Source organism: Vanellus vanellus (genome assembly GCF_965231255.1).
Source record: "Vanellus vanellus genome assembly, chromosome: 3".
NCBI classification, from domain to species: Eukaryota; Metazoa; Chordata; class Aves; order Charadriiformes; family Charadriidae; genus Vanellus; species Vanellus vanellus.
The window spans coordinates 38,386,854-38,403,860 of NC_138907.1; the positions used below are offsets into that span (position 1 = coordinate 38,386,854).

At 39.9% G+C, this 17,007-nt stretch overlaps 1 protein-coding gene across 1 annotated transcript in view; it reads right to left on the reverse strand.

The window, feature by feature from the left end:
* CRIM1 (cysteine rich transmembrane BMP regulator 1) overlaps positions 1-17,007 on the reverse strand; it is a 200,696-nt gene that overhangs the window by 22,648 nt on the left and 161,041 nt on the right. Inside the window, exons 9-10 of the mRNA XM_082480172.1 lie at positions 11,907-12,063; positions 3,258-3,379 (exon numbers count right to left, since the gene is read on the reverse strand). Of these exons, the coding sequence (XP_082336298.1) occupies positions 3,258-3,379; positions 11,907-12,063 (279 nt within the window). The remainder of the gene's footprint in view (positions 1-3,257; positions 3,380-11,906; positions 12,064-17,007) is intronic.

Here is a 17,007-nt window from a genome sequence, read left to right on the forward strand (position 1 = left end):
CGGAAGGAGGATCCAGGGAACTACAGGCCAGTCAGTCTGACATCGGTGCCTGGGAAGGTCATGGAGCAGATCATCCTCAGTGCCATCACACGGCACATGCAAGAGAACAGGGTGATCAGGCCCAGTCAGCATGGCTTTGTGAAAGGCAGGTCATGCCTGTCAAACCTGATCTCCTTCTATGACAAGGTGACCCACTTGCTGGACAAGGGAAAAGCTGTGGATGTTGTCTACCTGGATTTTTGCAAGGCTTTTGACACCGTTTCCCATAGCATTCTCCTGGAGAAACTGGCTGCTCATGGCCTGGACAGGTATACTCTTCGTTGGGTAAAAAACTGGCTGGATGGCCGTGTCCAGAGAGTGGTGGTAAATGGAGTTAAATCCAGTTGGTGTCCAGTGACGAGTGGTGTCCCCCAGGGATCGGTGCTGGGGCCCGTTCTCTTTAATATCTTTATCAACGATCTGGATGAGGGGATCGAGTGCTCCCTCAGTAAGTTCGCAGACGACACTAAACTGGGGGGGCGTGTTGATCTGCTTGAGGGTAGATTGGCTCTGCAGAGGGATCTGGACAGGCTGGACAGATGGGCTGAGGCCAATGGTATGAGGTTCAACAAGGCCAAGTGTCGGGTCCTGCACTTGGGTCACAACAACCCCATGCAGCGCTACAGACTGGGGGCGGAGTGGCTCGAAAGCTGCCTGGCAGAAAAGGACCTGGGGGTGTTGGTGGACAACCGGCTGAGCATGAGCCAGCAGTGTGCCCAGGCAGCCAAGAAGGCCAACACCATCCTGGCCTGCATCAGGAATAGTGTGGTGAGCCGGACTAGGGAAGTAATCATCCCCCTGTACTCGGCACTGGTGAGGCCTCACCTCGAGTACTGTGTTCAGTTTTGGGCCCCTCACTACAAGAAGGACATTGAGGTGTTGGAGCGTGTCCAGAGAAGGGCTACAAAGCTGGTGAAGGGTCTGGAGGACAAACCTTATGAGGAACGACTGAGGGATCTGGGGTTGTTTAGCCTGGAGAAGAGGAGGCTGAGGGGAGACCTTATCACCCTCTACAACTACCTGAAAGGAGGTTTTAGAGAGATGGGAGCTGACCTCTTCTCCCTGGCGACAAGTGATAGGACAAGAGGAAATGGGTTCAAGTTATGTCAGGGCAGGTTTAGATTAGATGTTAGGAAGCATTTTTTCACTGAAAGGGTTATTAAACATTGGAATAAGCTGCCCAGAGAGGTGGTGGATTCACCATCCCTGGAGGTGTTCAAGAAAAGGGTAGATGAGGTGCTTAGGGACATGGTTTAGGAGTGGTGGTGTTTTTATCAGGGTAGGTTAATGGTTGGACTTGATGATCTTAAAGGTCCCTTCCAACCTCACTGATTCTATGATTCTATGATTCTGATATCTACAAGGTAGGTTTATAACATTTTAAATTTTTTTACTAGAAGTCTTCAAGTTTTGTTATAATTATCTGCAGTGTAGGAAGTCATGTGGACAAAATATAATGTCAGATCCTTCTGATTTATAAGATTGCATGTTTGCCTTCAACTACAGGAGAGAGTCTTCAGGAACTAACTCCTACACCTTCTTCCAGTCCCATGTTCCCATAGCTTGTTTTACTATGTTTTATCTTTTTTTTTCAAAATGCAAAAGAAATAGCTGCTAAAAAAATTAAGACTGGAGTCATTACAGAAAGCAACGGGAAAGTACTCAAACTTACTTGCCTATAGCTAGAAATCAAAACCACACAAGTAAGAATCAAAGAAAGTAAGCACGAAAGAGCAGTTAGGATGAGAGAGAGCCCGAGCACAAGCGAAAAGTTATTAAATGCAACACATGGAGATGAACAATGAAGGGAGTCTGATACCTAGGCTAATACAAAACACAAGCTGAAAATATCTTAAAAAAGAGACATGTTAAAAGCAGCACAAAACTAAAGCAGACAGCTAACGAACATTTTATCTCAATCTCAACCTCGAACTTGGTGGTTATAAGCCTGGGATGTGGCACATTGTCCTGGTTTGAGGTAAAACAGAACCAATTTTGTTCAGTAACTTCGCTTCTTAGCTGGGCCTCTTCTAACAACTGAAATTAACTGCATATTGTGCAGACAGCGCTCACTCTCTCAGAGTGATAAGACCAATGTTTATAGCTGATGCCCAAGCGTGGTATGCAGAGAGGCTCCTGCTTACACTTATTGCTATAACCCCCAAGGCCAACCAACTTTGTTATTTGCCACGTTGGAGGGTCAGAAACGGAAAAGCATAGTGGGGTCCCACCTGCAGGGAGGAGCGGACAGGACAGGTGACCCAAAACTGACCAACAGGGTATTCCATTCCATCTGCCTCATGCTCAGTATAAAAGCTGAGGGATCAAAGGGTCACGGGCTCTTCCTTCAATGGCCGATGTCTGAGGAGGACTCTGTTTGTCTGCCTGTGATCCCAATCCTGACTCCAGATCCGGAATCCAGTTCCCGTCCATCACTGAGTCCAGCCTGGGACTGCCCTGGTGCCAGCCGGTGACGTGATTGTCATCTCGGGAGCTTGATATGGTTTTGTATATATTTTTCATTATTTCTTTTTATTTTATTATTAATATTTCATTAAAGTAGTTCAGTTTCTTCTAAACTCTAAGTCTCTTTTTCCTCCTCTGCCTCTCTCTTTGTAGAGGGGTAGAGGGGAGCATCTGTCGGTCCCGTCTGGGGTCCCTCGGGTCCCCAGTGGTGGATTTGGCCTAAACCACGACACACATGTGAAATCTTTAGCTTAAGAATACCCAGTCCTTTCTCGTGGGTAATCGCTCTCTGTACTCATTGGTCCTCAAGACCACTTGAATAGTGTCTAAGAAACAGCACTCTGATTTTAGGTGGCGAGTTTTAGGTTACTTGAGTTTGTAAAGAAAAGATGATGGTGAAGAAGCCAAGATGAACACTGCTACAGAACAGCCCCCACCCCAGCTTATTTCTAGTAGTTAGTTACCAAGACCCTGATCTAATTTTTATTAATGATAACAAACTGATTTTTTGTGACTTTGTAATGGGATATCAAAGTGGAGCTGAGGCTTTCTGTTCAAGCCAAGATGAACACAGATAATAACAAACACCTGCAAAACAATACACTCCTTTGAGCAAAGCTGAACCCACTCCCCCACCAGTTACCATGTTTAATTTCTTACATATTCTGTGCGGTATTCTGTTTCTTTTGGTCTACCTTCCAACTGCTTTGAAAACAAGTTGTAATTAGAGGTGGTAATGCACTTGCACGTACCTCTGCACTTGCAGATAACACAGCCGTGATTGTTCTGCTGGAAGCCCATCGGACAGATTTTACCACAGGGCAGGTCCGGGCATTTCTTACACCGACAGATCTCACAGCCATGCTTGTTCTTCCTAGATGACCAAAATAATTTGTAAAAGGTCAGCAGGTCACTTTAAATATCTACATGTCATCTTTAAAGCAAAAGCATACCCTAAAGCATAAAATGACTGATTGAGTAAAGAAAATTATCATTAACTGTCACCCTCAGGTTCAGTGGGTCTGTGGGCTGTACAGGTCTCCGTCCCTGGTACGTGCTCCCTCCACGTGACTGGCAAAATCTCTGCATTTGGTACTTTCAAGCCATAGCAGATAATGTAGACGTATGTGCTTGTGACTACTAATCGTGATCAGTTCTTTTTTCAAATGAAAAAGTAGAAAGAATAACTTCTAAAACTGTAGAGAATTTGGGTAGGTAGGAATCTGTTATAATTACCATTTTTATAACGCAAATTACTGTTAGCTTTTCTCCTCCAACAAGAGGTAAAGTACAGTAGATTTCTTCTCTTGCATATTAAAACTACAGAGAGATTTCCAAAAACATTAAATAAGCAGACACAAAGCTTACTTGAAAACTAACATGTGGAATACCAATAAACCGTATAAAAAATAACAGGCACACAGTAACGTATTTTGAAACAGAGAAAACCAGAGAACTTTTCAGCAGACAAAGTACAGAAAATCAAGAACACAAATGTTTCCAAAGCTTCCAGGTGAAGCTGGCAGGAGTCTACAGTACCACCTGACAGCATCTCTTCACAGCACCATAAACATACTGCTTCTGAGAATCCTATACTGAATATTCGCTTGTCTTTTTTTTTTCAGGAAGACAGCTAAATACCATTCTAATTTTAGGCACAAGTGTACTGCTTCCTTTCATAAATGGAGTAATTTTCTGTGCCCTCTGAAGATACGCGGGTGGGGGAAGTTGTAATGAAGAAGTTCAAGACAAAGAGGGGAAAAGACCCAATAACTGTTTTTCATGAGTCTGCTGGAAAACATATCGCGCTAACAAGGTAACTCACTAAAATTGGGAAACACATTTATTGGGAAACTGACAGATCTCTCATTGAATACTACACCATTAAATGCACCCAGTTCCTCCCAAAACAAAGAAAAAACATGGGAACTTAAAGAACATCATCTAGAGGGATAGATATGAAATAAATTACGTAAACCTCTGAAAAGTCCGACTTCAAGTTCTTAAAAAAAAAAAAAAAGATTTAATTTTTAGTTAAAAGGCTGAGGAAAACAAATCAGCACACAGTAGGACGGAGAATGGAAGACTTTTTGTCCTCTAGCCATCTATTTTTTCCTCCTTAACCTCTGCAACCACAGCCCTTTTAATATCAAAAGAAATGCTTCTTTCCATTAATATGTAGAGCTTTCAAACAGTGACCTCTATTGAGCAGCTTTTTTCAGACAATTGTGAAAAGGTTTTGGTTTCTTTAAAGATGCATGAACTTCAGTTTTCCAATTACTAACCTTTGACAGTCTTAAAAAATAAGAAAAATCACAAACATGATGATTATTCCTTAACTTCTCACTGTCTAATATATTTTTGTTTTAATACTTGTTTCTTTCGTCTCTTATTTGTGACCAAAGTTTTAGATTAAAACAGAGATTTGTTTTCCATTACATCCTATGCTTTTGATGGTCATAACAGGCTTGGAAGTCACATAAGGTTTGCTATTTCAGAAAAGGAATTGGCGCGGTAGCAGTAAAGAACCAAACAAATGTGCAGATCTAAATAATTTTAGGACCAAAGTAAGACTTGAAGTGAAATGACTTTAAAATAGTTTTTACCATGTTTTTAGCCCTTTTTACTACAAACTGTTACACACATAGTTGTCTTTAAATGTTATTACTTTCATGCAGTGCAATTATTCATGTATTTTGTAGACAGTGACAAGGATAGGGTGCACATTTCCAGTGTTTTTTTTTTTTTTTAAATTACAATCGCCTTAAGACAGTCATCATTTTAAAATACCAACCAAGCACCGTATATAATTAGACTGAATTCTACATTTAAAACCAGAATTCAAATTGAAGATTATTTTCCAATTAGCTTAAAGTTCAGTTTTTCTCAGGTGTACAAAAATGCAAGGGAAAGATTATCCCAAAGACAGGGTATCTAGAACACTAGCATCAGCTTGAAATCAACTTGCTTTTAAATCACCTTTATCTTACTCCTAGCTACCATACTATGCCCATTAATATTTGCTGTCATTTCTAAAATGCTATTGGTACACAGTTCACATAGGTTTTCTAATAAAACTGGTTTATGAACACTTTAGTTCAAAAAAAAAAAAAAAAGGATAAAGAGAAGAGTGTGTTTCAGCTTATCTAAGTACAGAAAACATACAGAAATCTGTAATTTTCTTCTGTAGGTCAACACACTAAATGAGTCAACACATACAGGCTAAAAACTACTCCTCTTTAAAACAAGCAGTGTAATTCTGTGAGAGGCTGAACATTATCTTTTTTATAATGCTTTCTATTTGAAGATGAGCTGTGTGGTTCAGCGCTTGCCCATGGAGCAGTCCTGACCTGTGGGATGTTTTTACCGACCTCCCGCAACTCCTCTGAATGGGATATGGCACGACGGGGCAGACAGCATGGCCTGGCCCGGGCAGTGCCTGGGAAAGTCATTAAATGATCCAGATCTGATACTCTCTGAGCCAATGTCTGACCGGGGTGTCATTTTATCATGTCTAGGACTTCAGATGAATAGTTGCAAATTGCAAGATTCGATATTTACACTTTTTAACTTTTTCACCATTTTTCTTCATTTTTACTAAATTCCACATACTTTCCCTTTCTGAAGAACTGCGTTTCCATTTTGAAGCGTATTACTTGGTAATTTGAGTTTTCCTCAGGTATACGAACTAAGCCCAATAAATCTAGGAAATAAAGGCCTGTCTTATTATTCTCTTCTTCAACAACATAAATCTACTATTTTTCTAAATTCTTCCTACTCTTATGTGACAGTATCACAAAATTTCTTAGACACTGGCTGCTTCCTCCATGAGTTTAGAAAATCACTTGGATTTGTGCCTGAAATTTGTATGCTTTAACAGATTATCCTTGACACATGATCGACACTGAAAAATACTTGCACCTAGGACTAAGCATCTCGGTGTTTAAAGTGCTCTTGCACCTCCTGGATAATACTCACAGGCCTTTTCCTATCCTTCCCAGAAACTGAGACATCAGTTCTTTATTACAGGAAAGCATTCCAGCAAAATGAATGATTTGATCCATTTCTTTATACAAAGCTAGGCCCACCTCTCTTTTATTTTCTTCAGTCCTCTCTGATTTTCATTCAGAAGACTGAACTGTTTCTGGCTAGATAGACAGCATTAATTCAAGTTTCAGGTATGTCCACATTTAAGAATATGCCACAGACACCTTTAGACTTCCCCATACAATCAGCTCAATTACTACTGACACATACCACAAATTTATTAACAATAATCACCTTAAGTGCTTAGGCACAGGTATCAGCAGGATGATACTCACAGATCACAAAAACTAAGGGACTCTATAGGTCAAGTGGATTGCACCCAAACACAGAAAATCAGATAATTAAGGTGTAAAAGTATATTAGGCTCTACTCTTGGCTTCTCGTCTTTCTCATTTTTAGAGATTTCTCCTTTAAGGCCTTTCAAAATAATGCAGGCACATCTCACCTAAAGTGCAACAAGAGAAGGCCAGTAGAATTATGGAATCACGGAATTTTCAGAGTTGGAAGGGACCTCTAGAGACCATCTAGTCCAACTCCCCTGCCAAAGCAGGATTGCCTACAGCACATTACTCAGGACTGCATCCAGGCGGGTCTTGAAAATCTCCAGAGAAGGGGACTCCACAACCTCCCTGGGCAGCCTGTGCCAGTGCTCTGTCACCTTCACTGTAAAGAAGTTTTTCCGTGTATTTGAATGGAACTTCCTGTGTTCTAACTTGTGCCCATTACCCCTCGTCCTGTCACTGGGAACCATTGAAAAGAGCCTGGCTCCATCCTCCTTCAACCCACCCTTTAGATACTTGTATGCATTAATAAGGTCTCCCCTCAGCCTTCTCTTCTCCAGGCTAAAGAGTCCCAGCTCTCTCAGCCTTTCCTCATAAGGGAGATGCTCCAAGCCCTTAATCATCATTACTTCAGATTTTCTTTTTATTGTTCAGAAAGGTATTCTTGATGATTCATACTGGTGTATCAGAGTATAACCCTTAACATCACAGGTTGAATTCACTGCAATCTGAGGGTCATCTTCCAATTATACATAAGGATCTTCTTCATCTTTGTTTAAAACTTTCTTTAGAAAACCAGTGAAGTCCCAGTTCATGAGAGAGACAGACCATGAAAGTCAGACCTCTCAAACCAAGTAACAAGTTCCTGAATTCGTTAATTAATAATTAAAGTTAATTAATTAATTAATTCAGTTCACATGGAACAGCCAACTTCACTGCAAAACTAACAATACCAAAGTAGCATAGAAGACAACAGTAAAGAGAAACCTTTGCTTAAGAAAGTAAAATTCAGAAGTTGCAGAGTAAAAATCTATGCAAGCAGAAGTATGTAGTGCATCCTTACTGAAAGCTAAGGAAGAAAACAGGACCAAATAAAATACTATTCTTTTTAGCAGTTATACAGTCTGGTCACTAATGAGGTAGACTTAAATCAAGAATATTACTGCCAGTCACAAACACTGGGGTCACAGGCCCAGGAATGGAAATTTACTGTCTTAACTTATCTGAAGACTATTTGATTTTTCCTGAAGATTCAGAATTTTGAAGGTAAAAACCCATCCAGTTCACCACAGGTTATTAAGGTCTCGATTATGTTCCATTTAAAATTGTAAAAATACTTTCCTCTTAACAAGAATTACAGTTCAATATAACCAAACCAGACAAACCTGCTCATTACGTGAAAGACGGTATTTCTTCCTAAATCCATGTTGTTGGCAAAGGTATTGTACAATAAGCTAAAAGAATGTAACAGTAAATGCAACACATTTACACAAACAAAACACATTAATAGTAAATGACTTTGGTAAGTATAGTTCAGAACAATCCTTAATCAGCACTAGAAAAACATTCTAACACTTCAGTGTGACATCTACATTGGGACTGCCAGTGAAGAAAAACAGTAGTAGTAAACTGAAAGAAACCAAAAGTGGAAACAAATTTGACTGCTTTAGATACCGCAGAAAAGTCAGAGTTAGCTGGAATGGAACTAAACACCTAGACCTAGGTTTATGAATATATGCAAGCTATTTCTGTGTAAGTCAAAAAAGGCAATGACAAAAGACATTAAATAGACCTTATTTAATGGTCTTCTCATAACTTTTGAACGGGCTAAAGCAAATGGCCTTGAAAATAATAATTTATTTATGCACTTGTAATATTAAAATTTAAAAAAAAAAACTTTTCCTGTTCCAAGCTGAACAATATTCAATCACACTGAGTAAACAGTAAAAAATTTTGTATTTCATACCAACTGTCTCTGCTGTTATGCAAACACACGCATGCACACACTCCTTGTGCATGAAAAAAAGTCTTCTCAGATTCTGTCCTGATAGCTTTAAGTTATCAACCCTGCTACAGACAAATTAAGAGCTAAAATACGGAAAAAGTATAAACCCCAAGATCTAGAGCCTTAGTATGCCCTTTAAATACCATATTAGATTAATCAGCTGAGTTTGTAAACCAATTTGAAAAAATAACCAGTAACTGAGTACTGTTAATGGAAAATACTTTTTAAAACAAAATAGACAACAGAAATAAAAATAAATGTTCAGATATACAGTCTGGAGACTGCTGAACTCACATGCTGTACTTGCTACTGAAGATGCGTGATGAACAAAAAAGATGGCTTTCACCTTCATTGCAAACAGCAATGAAATATATGAATTTTTGTCTCTTCTGTGCCAAAGTTCAAAATCAAATTTAAGCTACTGCAAATTATTTCAGTGTCCATTGACAAATGGTTACACCATATGAGGACTATATGGCAATTTCCAGTAAATGCTTGAACACAGTTGTCTGTTGTCTCATCCCAGCCGCTTTTCCTGCTGATTCCATCGCAGAATTCTCACAGTTTCAGACACCCCAATACCATCTCTGGCTCCCAGCTTTAAGAGACTTTATCTTGGATTTTGTGCCTGCTCAATGGCACAGATCAAACTTCACTCTCTCGGATGGTTTCTAAACAATTCTGCATGCTTTGTACTTGTTTTAATTGACTTTATTCCTTTGATCCTTAATGTAAGCAGCTTTATCCTAGCTATAAACTGAGACATCTACCCAGTCGTTATTTCTGCTCAATCTTTCACGCTTCTTTCATTCTGCTACCCATCTTCAGTCATCCTTGCCTTTGAAGCCACTGGGCAAAAGTTCTGGGGATGACAAAATTGATATCCCTTTTCTGTAACCCCTCCTCCTGCTCCACCTTCTCTCGCCTGCGCAACTGAAAAGAACTCTCAGCCACTCTTGAATTTAAAATTCTTACTTTTCCTGTCTCATATAATAAACTTTGAGTTTTGGGGACAGAAGTTAAGTTTGACTTTATCTTTGTTGTCGCCTCCTCATTTTGTCCTATTTCAATCCTATCGCTCTCATGAGTGCTGTTTCCTGCAAAAACTTCTGTCATTTAACCCGAGGCAAGTCTAATTCTGTATCTCAAGTAATAGATTCAGGATTATATTAAATGGTAGTAGTTTGCTTTGTTTTGCTGGACAGCTATTATGTAGGTATTTTCAAATTACACTAGGGATGCCTCAACGATACAAGCCAAACATCTTTTCTAATGGGGCTGTGTATTGCAGCATATTTGTGCCATTATTGTTCCGTGGGATACAGTCTGCTTTTTGTTTGACGTTATGCCACCTCCTGTTCATCATCATGCACAATGCAAGAACTCTATGGACAATAAGAGGGAGAACTAGAGCACTGTATTCACTTAAGTGGAACACCACTCTGGCCAAGAACAGCAGGAAGATTAAAGGAAAGTATAAGGCTGGTATTCTTTTTTTTGAAACTTTGGTAGCACAACTGGAGAGAATATAAATTGTTCACTGGAACCATCTATGAGCAGAGCTGATTAAATCTGTGAGAATGTCACTATGTTACAGCTTGACTTTTTTTTTTTTCCTAATTCTCTGGTACCGCTCTGGTCATTCAGGTTCTACCTTATTTTGATACCTCCAGATTTTATTAAAACTGCGTACTAAGAGAAGGACACACTACACTATAGATTACTGTTATAAAACTTGCAGCATTTATGAATAAGTGTCAAACAGAACTCTGAAATGAACCAGAAGTTAAGAGAGTATTAGTATCAAGCACTAAGAGTTGCAACACTAGTAAACTTCATTACAAATCCTAAGAAAACAAATTACATATGAACATTATCTGAAGATCAGCTGTCATGAGGTAGAAATTAAACTGTTATGAAAAGCAGGCAGTAACACAGAACAGACCCATCAGCCATGAAGATGATCCAAGGGCTGGAGCACCTCTCCTAGGAAGACAGGCTGAGAGAGTTGGGCTTGTTCAGCCTGGAGGCGAGAAGGCTCCAGGGAGACCTTATAGCGGCCTTCCAGTATTTTAAGGGGGTCTACAGGGAAGATGGGGAGGGACTTTTTACAAGGGCATGTAGTGATAGGACGAGGGGTAATGGTTTTAAACTGGAAAAGGGTAGATTTAGATTAGACATCAGGAAGAAATTTTTCACTATGAGAGTAGTGAGAGTGGCACAGGTTGCCCAGAGAGGTTGTGGATGCCCCATCCCTGGAAGCATTCAGGGCCAGACTGGATGGGGCTTTGAGCAACCTGGTCTAGTGGGAGGTGTCCCTGCCCATGGCAGGGGGGTTGGAACTAGATGATCTTTAAGGTGCCTTCTAACCCAAACCATTCTACGATTCTATGAATATGTACTGGTAAAATATATATAGACACCAGTCTGATTACTAAGAAATTTCTGTGTGACAAAAGATCTGCTTAGTTTTCATCACCTGTTCCACAAATGAATAAAAACTGCAAATATTTCCTTTTATGGAGAAAGAACTCCAGCAGCAATACAGGTTTTGAACACATTTACAAAAAATTAGATAAGAGATGGTACTGTTCTTCACAAATCCTTTAAGGTAACTAGCAGAAATGTCTTACTAGAACTAGTCTGCTGTCATATCAACATTAAAAAACGTTGAAAAATTAGAAAATCATTTGACTAAAATAAATAGGCTATAAAATGAAAGGATATCACAGCAGAACAGGCAAACTGAATTTGAAAAAGCTACACGCAATAGACGTTACTTGTAAGTAGCTTTTTCATCTCGATCATCAAATGTTCTTCAAAAAGATTTAAGCACTGCTTTGCTTTTATAATCTGCTGCTGTTTTTTTAGTTGCTGTTTCTTAATCTGTTGATCAAAATCCATTTTGAAGAATACTTTAATCTCACATCAAGTAACGACATTTCTATTTTCTTACATTTTCCCCTGCTTTGCCACAAAGCAAGCACAAGTACACATGCCTGGATTTTGCATATTTTCAAAAGGTACAGGGATTGTATTAAATATGCTTTCAGAATGAGAATACGTACAAGTATCCAAAGGGACAGTACTTGTCACATACAATGGGTTTGCACTTCTTAGGTCGCGGTCGGCACTGACAGATCTCACAGTTGTGGACGTCAGTCTGGAAGCCGAAGGAACAGTCCAAGGAACAGCCCGAAATGAGGCCGGTGCACAGCTCCTCCCCTGCGAAGGACACACACAGGTTATCACAACATGAAAACTGTTAATACCAAACAAATGCATCTTTAGCAGACTAAACCTTCTGTTCTCTTTTACTTCGTAACTTTTTAAATACTGGTAATCCTTACCTTTGGACTGTCCTAATTTTAAAATATTCGACAGAATTGTCCACTAATGACTCAAACCATATGAGCAGACACTACAGGATGTCTTCAGTTCCAGTCAAGAACTTGAGTACTACCTGGTATCCTAAATTAACATGATTTTGTGAATAGATGCACAGCCAAAGTAGTCCAATGTCCATGGCTCTGCCGGCCTTTAATGAAACATTTAAAATCATATATACTTTCAACATATTATATAGGTTTAATAGGTTTCTGTTCAATATAGAGCATCTTTATTTCTCCTCTATTTATTTTTAAATAGGACTGAAAGGCTAGAATGTATTAACAACTTTTATTCCTTACGCTGTTTGCTGTCAACTGTTAGGTGATTAAGACCCGCTTTTTAAAAACACAACTGTAGTACCCTAAGATGTGATTTAATCTTAGAGACGCTAAACTAAAAGACCTACCTCTTGAAGTCCACTGCCATGTTTTATCGGCCTCTTATGGCATAAGGGAGATGCTGGACTATTGGCATCTCAATTTCTCCAGTACAGATAAATTATGGTCATTATATTCACTCTCACTCAGATTTAACATTTTGAGAATGATCAGTTTTTGATCTTCTTGAAAGAAGTGCCAGAAAGACCACTCAACATATTTTGGGATACAAAATTCATTTATTGGTTACTGAGGTGGGAGGAGACAGAAAATGATTTTTGTTACACTAGGAATGACAAATGTTATTATTATAACCAAAATAGATTGAAATAGAAAAAGAGGAAAATATAATTGAAATTCTATGCAAAGGGCCAACTTTCAGAGTGATATTTAAGGGATGGCTGATCTCCAGTTGAAACATCCACACTACTACAAAGTGCTGGTTATACAGAGGGCAGCTGCAGAGCGTTCCTCCAGATGTGCTCCTCATTCGAGCTCTGAAGACCACTTTCCTTTAGGGGTAGGAACATTTAGGGACAGGGTTTTGCCAAAGAGGAGATCAGTACCTTGACTTATTCTGTTCCTTACACAACTTCTGTGGGTCTGAGACGCAAAGATAATCTTCACGTCTCTAACATGGCAATATACCCGAAGGCAGACCACAGAAAGAATGTTCGCTTTACTTAAATGTTTTTCTTCTGTTTTGTAATGTTGCATTTAAGACTGCAAAATATAGACTTAACCAGATGTGGCTAAGCTAAGTGTTTCCTTACCCATTCTACCAGGTTAATGCTTATTTGGTAAAGAAGGCATGTTTCTTAGTACCTCAGAGTGAGACTGAAGCCTCAGAGAAAACTGGCAAATTCACTGACTACTTCTGCGGTGGAATTTGGGCATACAAGCGCAATGCAACATAAGAGCCTTATTATCCCAAAGACCAGTTCTCCGTTTAAGTAGGATGAAGATCATCGGGTTCATGGCTCCCACCTCTCCACTTTTAAGCAAATTTGGTCTCTGAAGCAAAAAGGGTGCACCTTTTTTTTTTTTTGTCACAGAACACAGAAAAAGAAATGCCAGATTCTTTCACAACCACTCTAGAGGTTGTCTTTGTCAGCAGAATTGTAATGCCCCAAGACTGAAGCATTTACTCTCAGTCAGATCAAACCTTTGCACAGCAATGGTAACCCTTATCTCAGGTTCTTGCTTCACTCAGAAACACATATACAAAGATGTTCATGAAGTCTTATGTGTTTTTGCAGGATAGAGTTCAGGCTGATCTATCAAGAATACTAGATCATTTTAATACGTAGCCACTAATGCTGATTTAAAAACATTGTAATGTAGAGGAAACTCTGATACTGTTCTCTGGTACAGTGTGATGTACGTATAACACACAGAAAAAGACTTTCTTTGAAGCAAGTTAAAATAATGGGAATTTCTCCTTAATTTATGAGCGTTTAGACTAGGATGTTTGTACACAGTTATTCCCTGACAACATGCAGTGATAGTAAAATTAATTAAACTTTTAATTACATGTGACTTTATAAGCTAGTCATAACTTTTAAAGTTAGACTTGGACTTTATAAAGAATGTACAGAAAAGTACACCTACACTGGAATATCTCAAAAAAGATTAAAGTTCAGTTATGACATTTGATAGGGTACAAGTTGTGATATCTCCTGCTGATGCTCAGAACTGATCAGTGAATAATCCCGGAATTGGACAGGCTGGATCAATTAGAACCATTCCTTTTCTGAAGCGTACTTTGTCACAGAGATGAAGTGCTTAGGTGGCTGTTCATAAACATCAGGCTCATGGAAGACAAATCAAGGAACAAGAAGGTACAAATGCAAAAGCGTGGGAGAAATGAATAGGCATCTTAAAAACTGAAAGAAAGAGCTGAAAATAAAAAAAAAATCTAAAAAAATAAAAATGGAAACAACCAGAACATTTTTTTTTTCAGTTGGCATATTTCTTTATCTTATTTCTCTCCAGATTATGTATTGAGAGCTGTCAACGTGCAAAACCCAGGTTCGAGTATGAAGTTACAGAAGACAGCAAAATAATGATTCCTCAGAATCCCACAGCGAAATATGTTTTTGTTTTCAGTCTTCTCTTCTGCTTTCATTTGGTTAGTGAAACTGCTTTTCAGAGATGCAAAACAAGTTTGTTATGTGTGATGTTAACATACATTATTAAAAGGGTCAAAGTGTCTAGGATAGTGCTACACAAGCAGGAAGAGCGTGTCTTATCCCAAGTAGCTTATGGTGTTAAATATACTTAAAATTCAAAAAGCCAGCTGACGTACTAACCAGAAGATCCAGTCTCAAGGCAATATTTTCCTTGCTTAATCCTTTACACAGTGAGTTATTCTCAAAAGAATTTTCACTTTCTATGTGGCCAAGAAAGAAAAGCTCTTTAGAGCCTTGGGGTGGATGACTGACTAAACACCACCGCCTCTCAGGAATGGACACTGCAGAACATGCAAAATACCATCAAAATTCTGTCAAGCATACAGGGAAAATGTGCTGAAGTGAATACAGATCACTGTTCACATCTGAACTTACTAGTGTTATGTCAATGCTATATAAGGAAATTGGAACACTCTCCACAGACCTCTGCTGACAGCCTTTCTAATAACATGCTAAAAATGACATTGTCTGAGAATCATAGAATCACAGAATACTGGGTTGGAAAGGACCTCAGGGATCATCTTGCCCAACCTTTTTTGGCAAAAGCATGGTCTAGACAAGACAGCTCAACACCCTGCCCAGCTGAATCCTAAGTGTCCAATGCTGGGGAATCCACCACTTCCCTGGGGAGACTATTCCAATGGCTGATAGTTCTCATTGTGAAAAATTTTCCTCTTGTGTCCAGTCAGAATCTACCCAGGAGTAACTTGCACCCATTACCCCTTGTCTTTTCCATGTGACTCCTTGTAAAATGGGAGTCTCTATCTTCTTTGTAGCCAATCTTTAAATACTGGAACGTGATGATAAGGTCTCCCCTAAGCCTTCTTTTCTCAAGGCTGAACAAACCCGGTTCTCTCAGCCTTTGTCATATGGCAGGCTTCCCAGTCCTTTGATCATCTTTGTGGCCCTTCTCTGGACCCTCTCCAGCCTGTCCACATCTTTTTTGCACAGTAGAGAGCAAAACTGAACATGGTATTCCAGGTGTGGCCTGACAAGCTCTGAGTAGAGTGGGATAATGACTTCTTTATTTCTGGTGGTGATGCCCTTGTTGAGCAACCCAACATCCTGTTGGCTTGCTTTGCTGCAGCAGCACACTGTTCACTCATATTGAGCTTGTTGTCCATCAGGACCCCTGGGTCCCTTCCCACAGAGCTGCTCCCCAGCCAGGTAGAGCAGTTTCTCTAGGAGAAGGTTGTGGGGAATTGTGGAGAAATCTAGGTAGACAATGTCCACCTCTTACCCTTCATCAACCAAGCAGGTTACTTTGTCTTAGAAAGCACTCAAGTTTGGCAAGCACTATTTGCCCTTGGTGAATCCATGCTGGCTTTTCCCAATCAAGTACTTCATTTGACTTGTGATAGCCCTCAGGAGGATTTGTCCCATAACTTTCGCAGGGATTGAAGACTAATGGACCTATAATTTCCTGGATCCTCCTTTAAGCCCTTCTTGTAGATGGGGGGGAAACATTAGCCTTCTTCCAGTCCTCTGGGCTATCCCCTGATCTCCACAACTTCTCAAATATATGGAGAGTGGCATTGCAACGACATCAGCCAGCTCTCTCAAAACCCTCGGGTGGATATTGTCAGGGCCCATCAATTTGTAGGGATCAAGCTGTAATAGTTCACAAACCAATTCTTCCCCACTGGCGGTGGGTCTGTGTTTGTGTCAACCTGGATTTTTGCTCCCAAGGCCTGGGGCCCAACAGTGCTGGTAAAGACAGAGGTGAAGAAAGCATTGAGAACCTCTGCCTCTTCAGCATTGTTGGTGGCTAATTCACCTCTTCTGTTTAATAGCAGGCCAACGTTTCCATTCTGTTTCTGCTTGTTGTTTATGTTTCTGCTTGTTTATGTACCCGAAGAACCCTTTCTTGTAGTTTTTCACATTTCTAGCCAGTTTCAATTGAAGCTGAGCTTCTACTTCTCTAACTGTATCTCTGCACACACCCTGGCAATGCCCCTGTAGTTCTCAACAGGTATTTGTCCACTTTTCCATCTCTGGTATGCTTTTCTTTTGTTTCTGAACAGACTCAGAAGCTCGCAGTTAAGCAAAGGGGGTCTCTTGCTCTGCCTACTTCCCTTACCTTTTTAAAAAGGGATGAACTGGTTTTGTGCTTCCAGGAGAGCGTTCTTGAAAAACTCCCAGTACTTGGTTCCTCCTTTGTGCTCCATGAATCCCCCCACAGAATCCCTCCCAGCTGAGCTCTGAGTGAG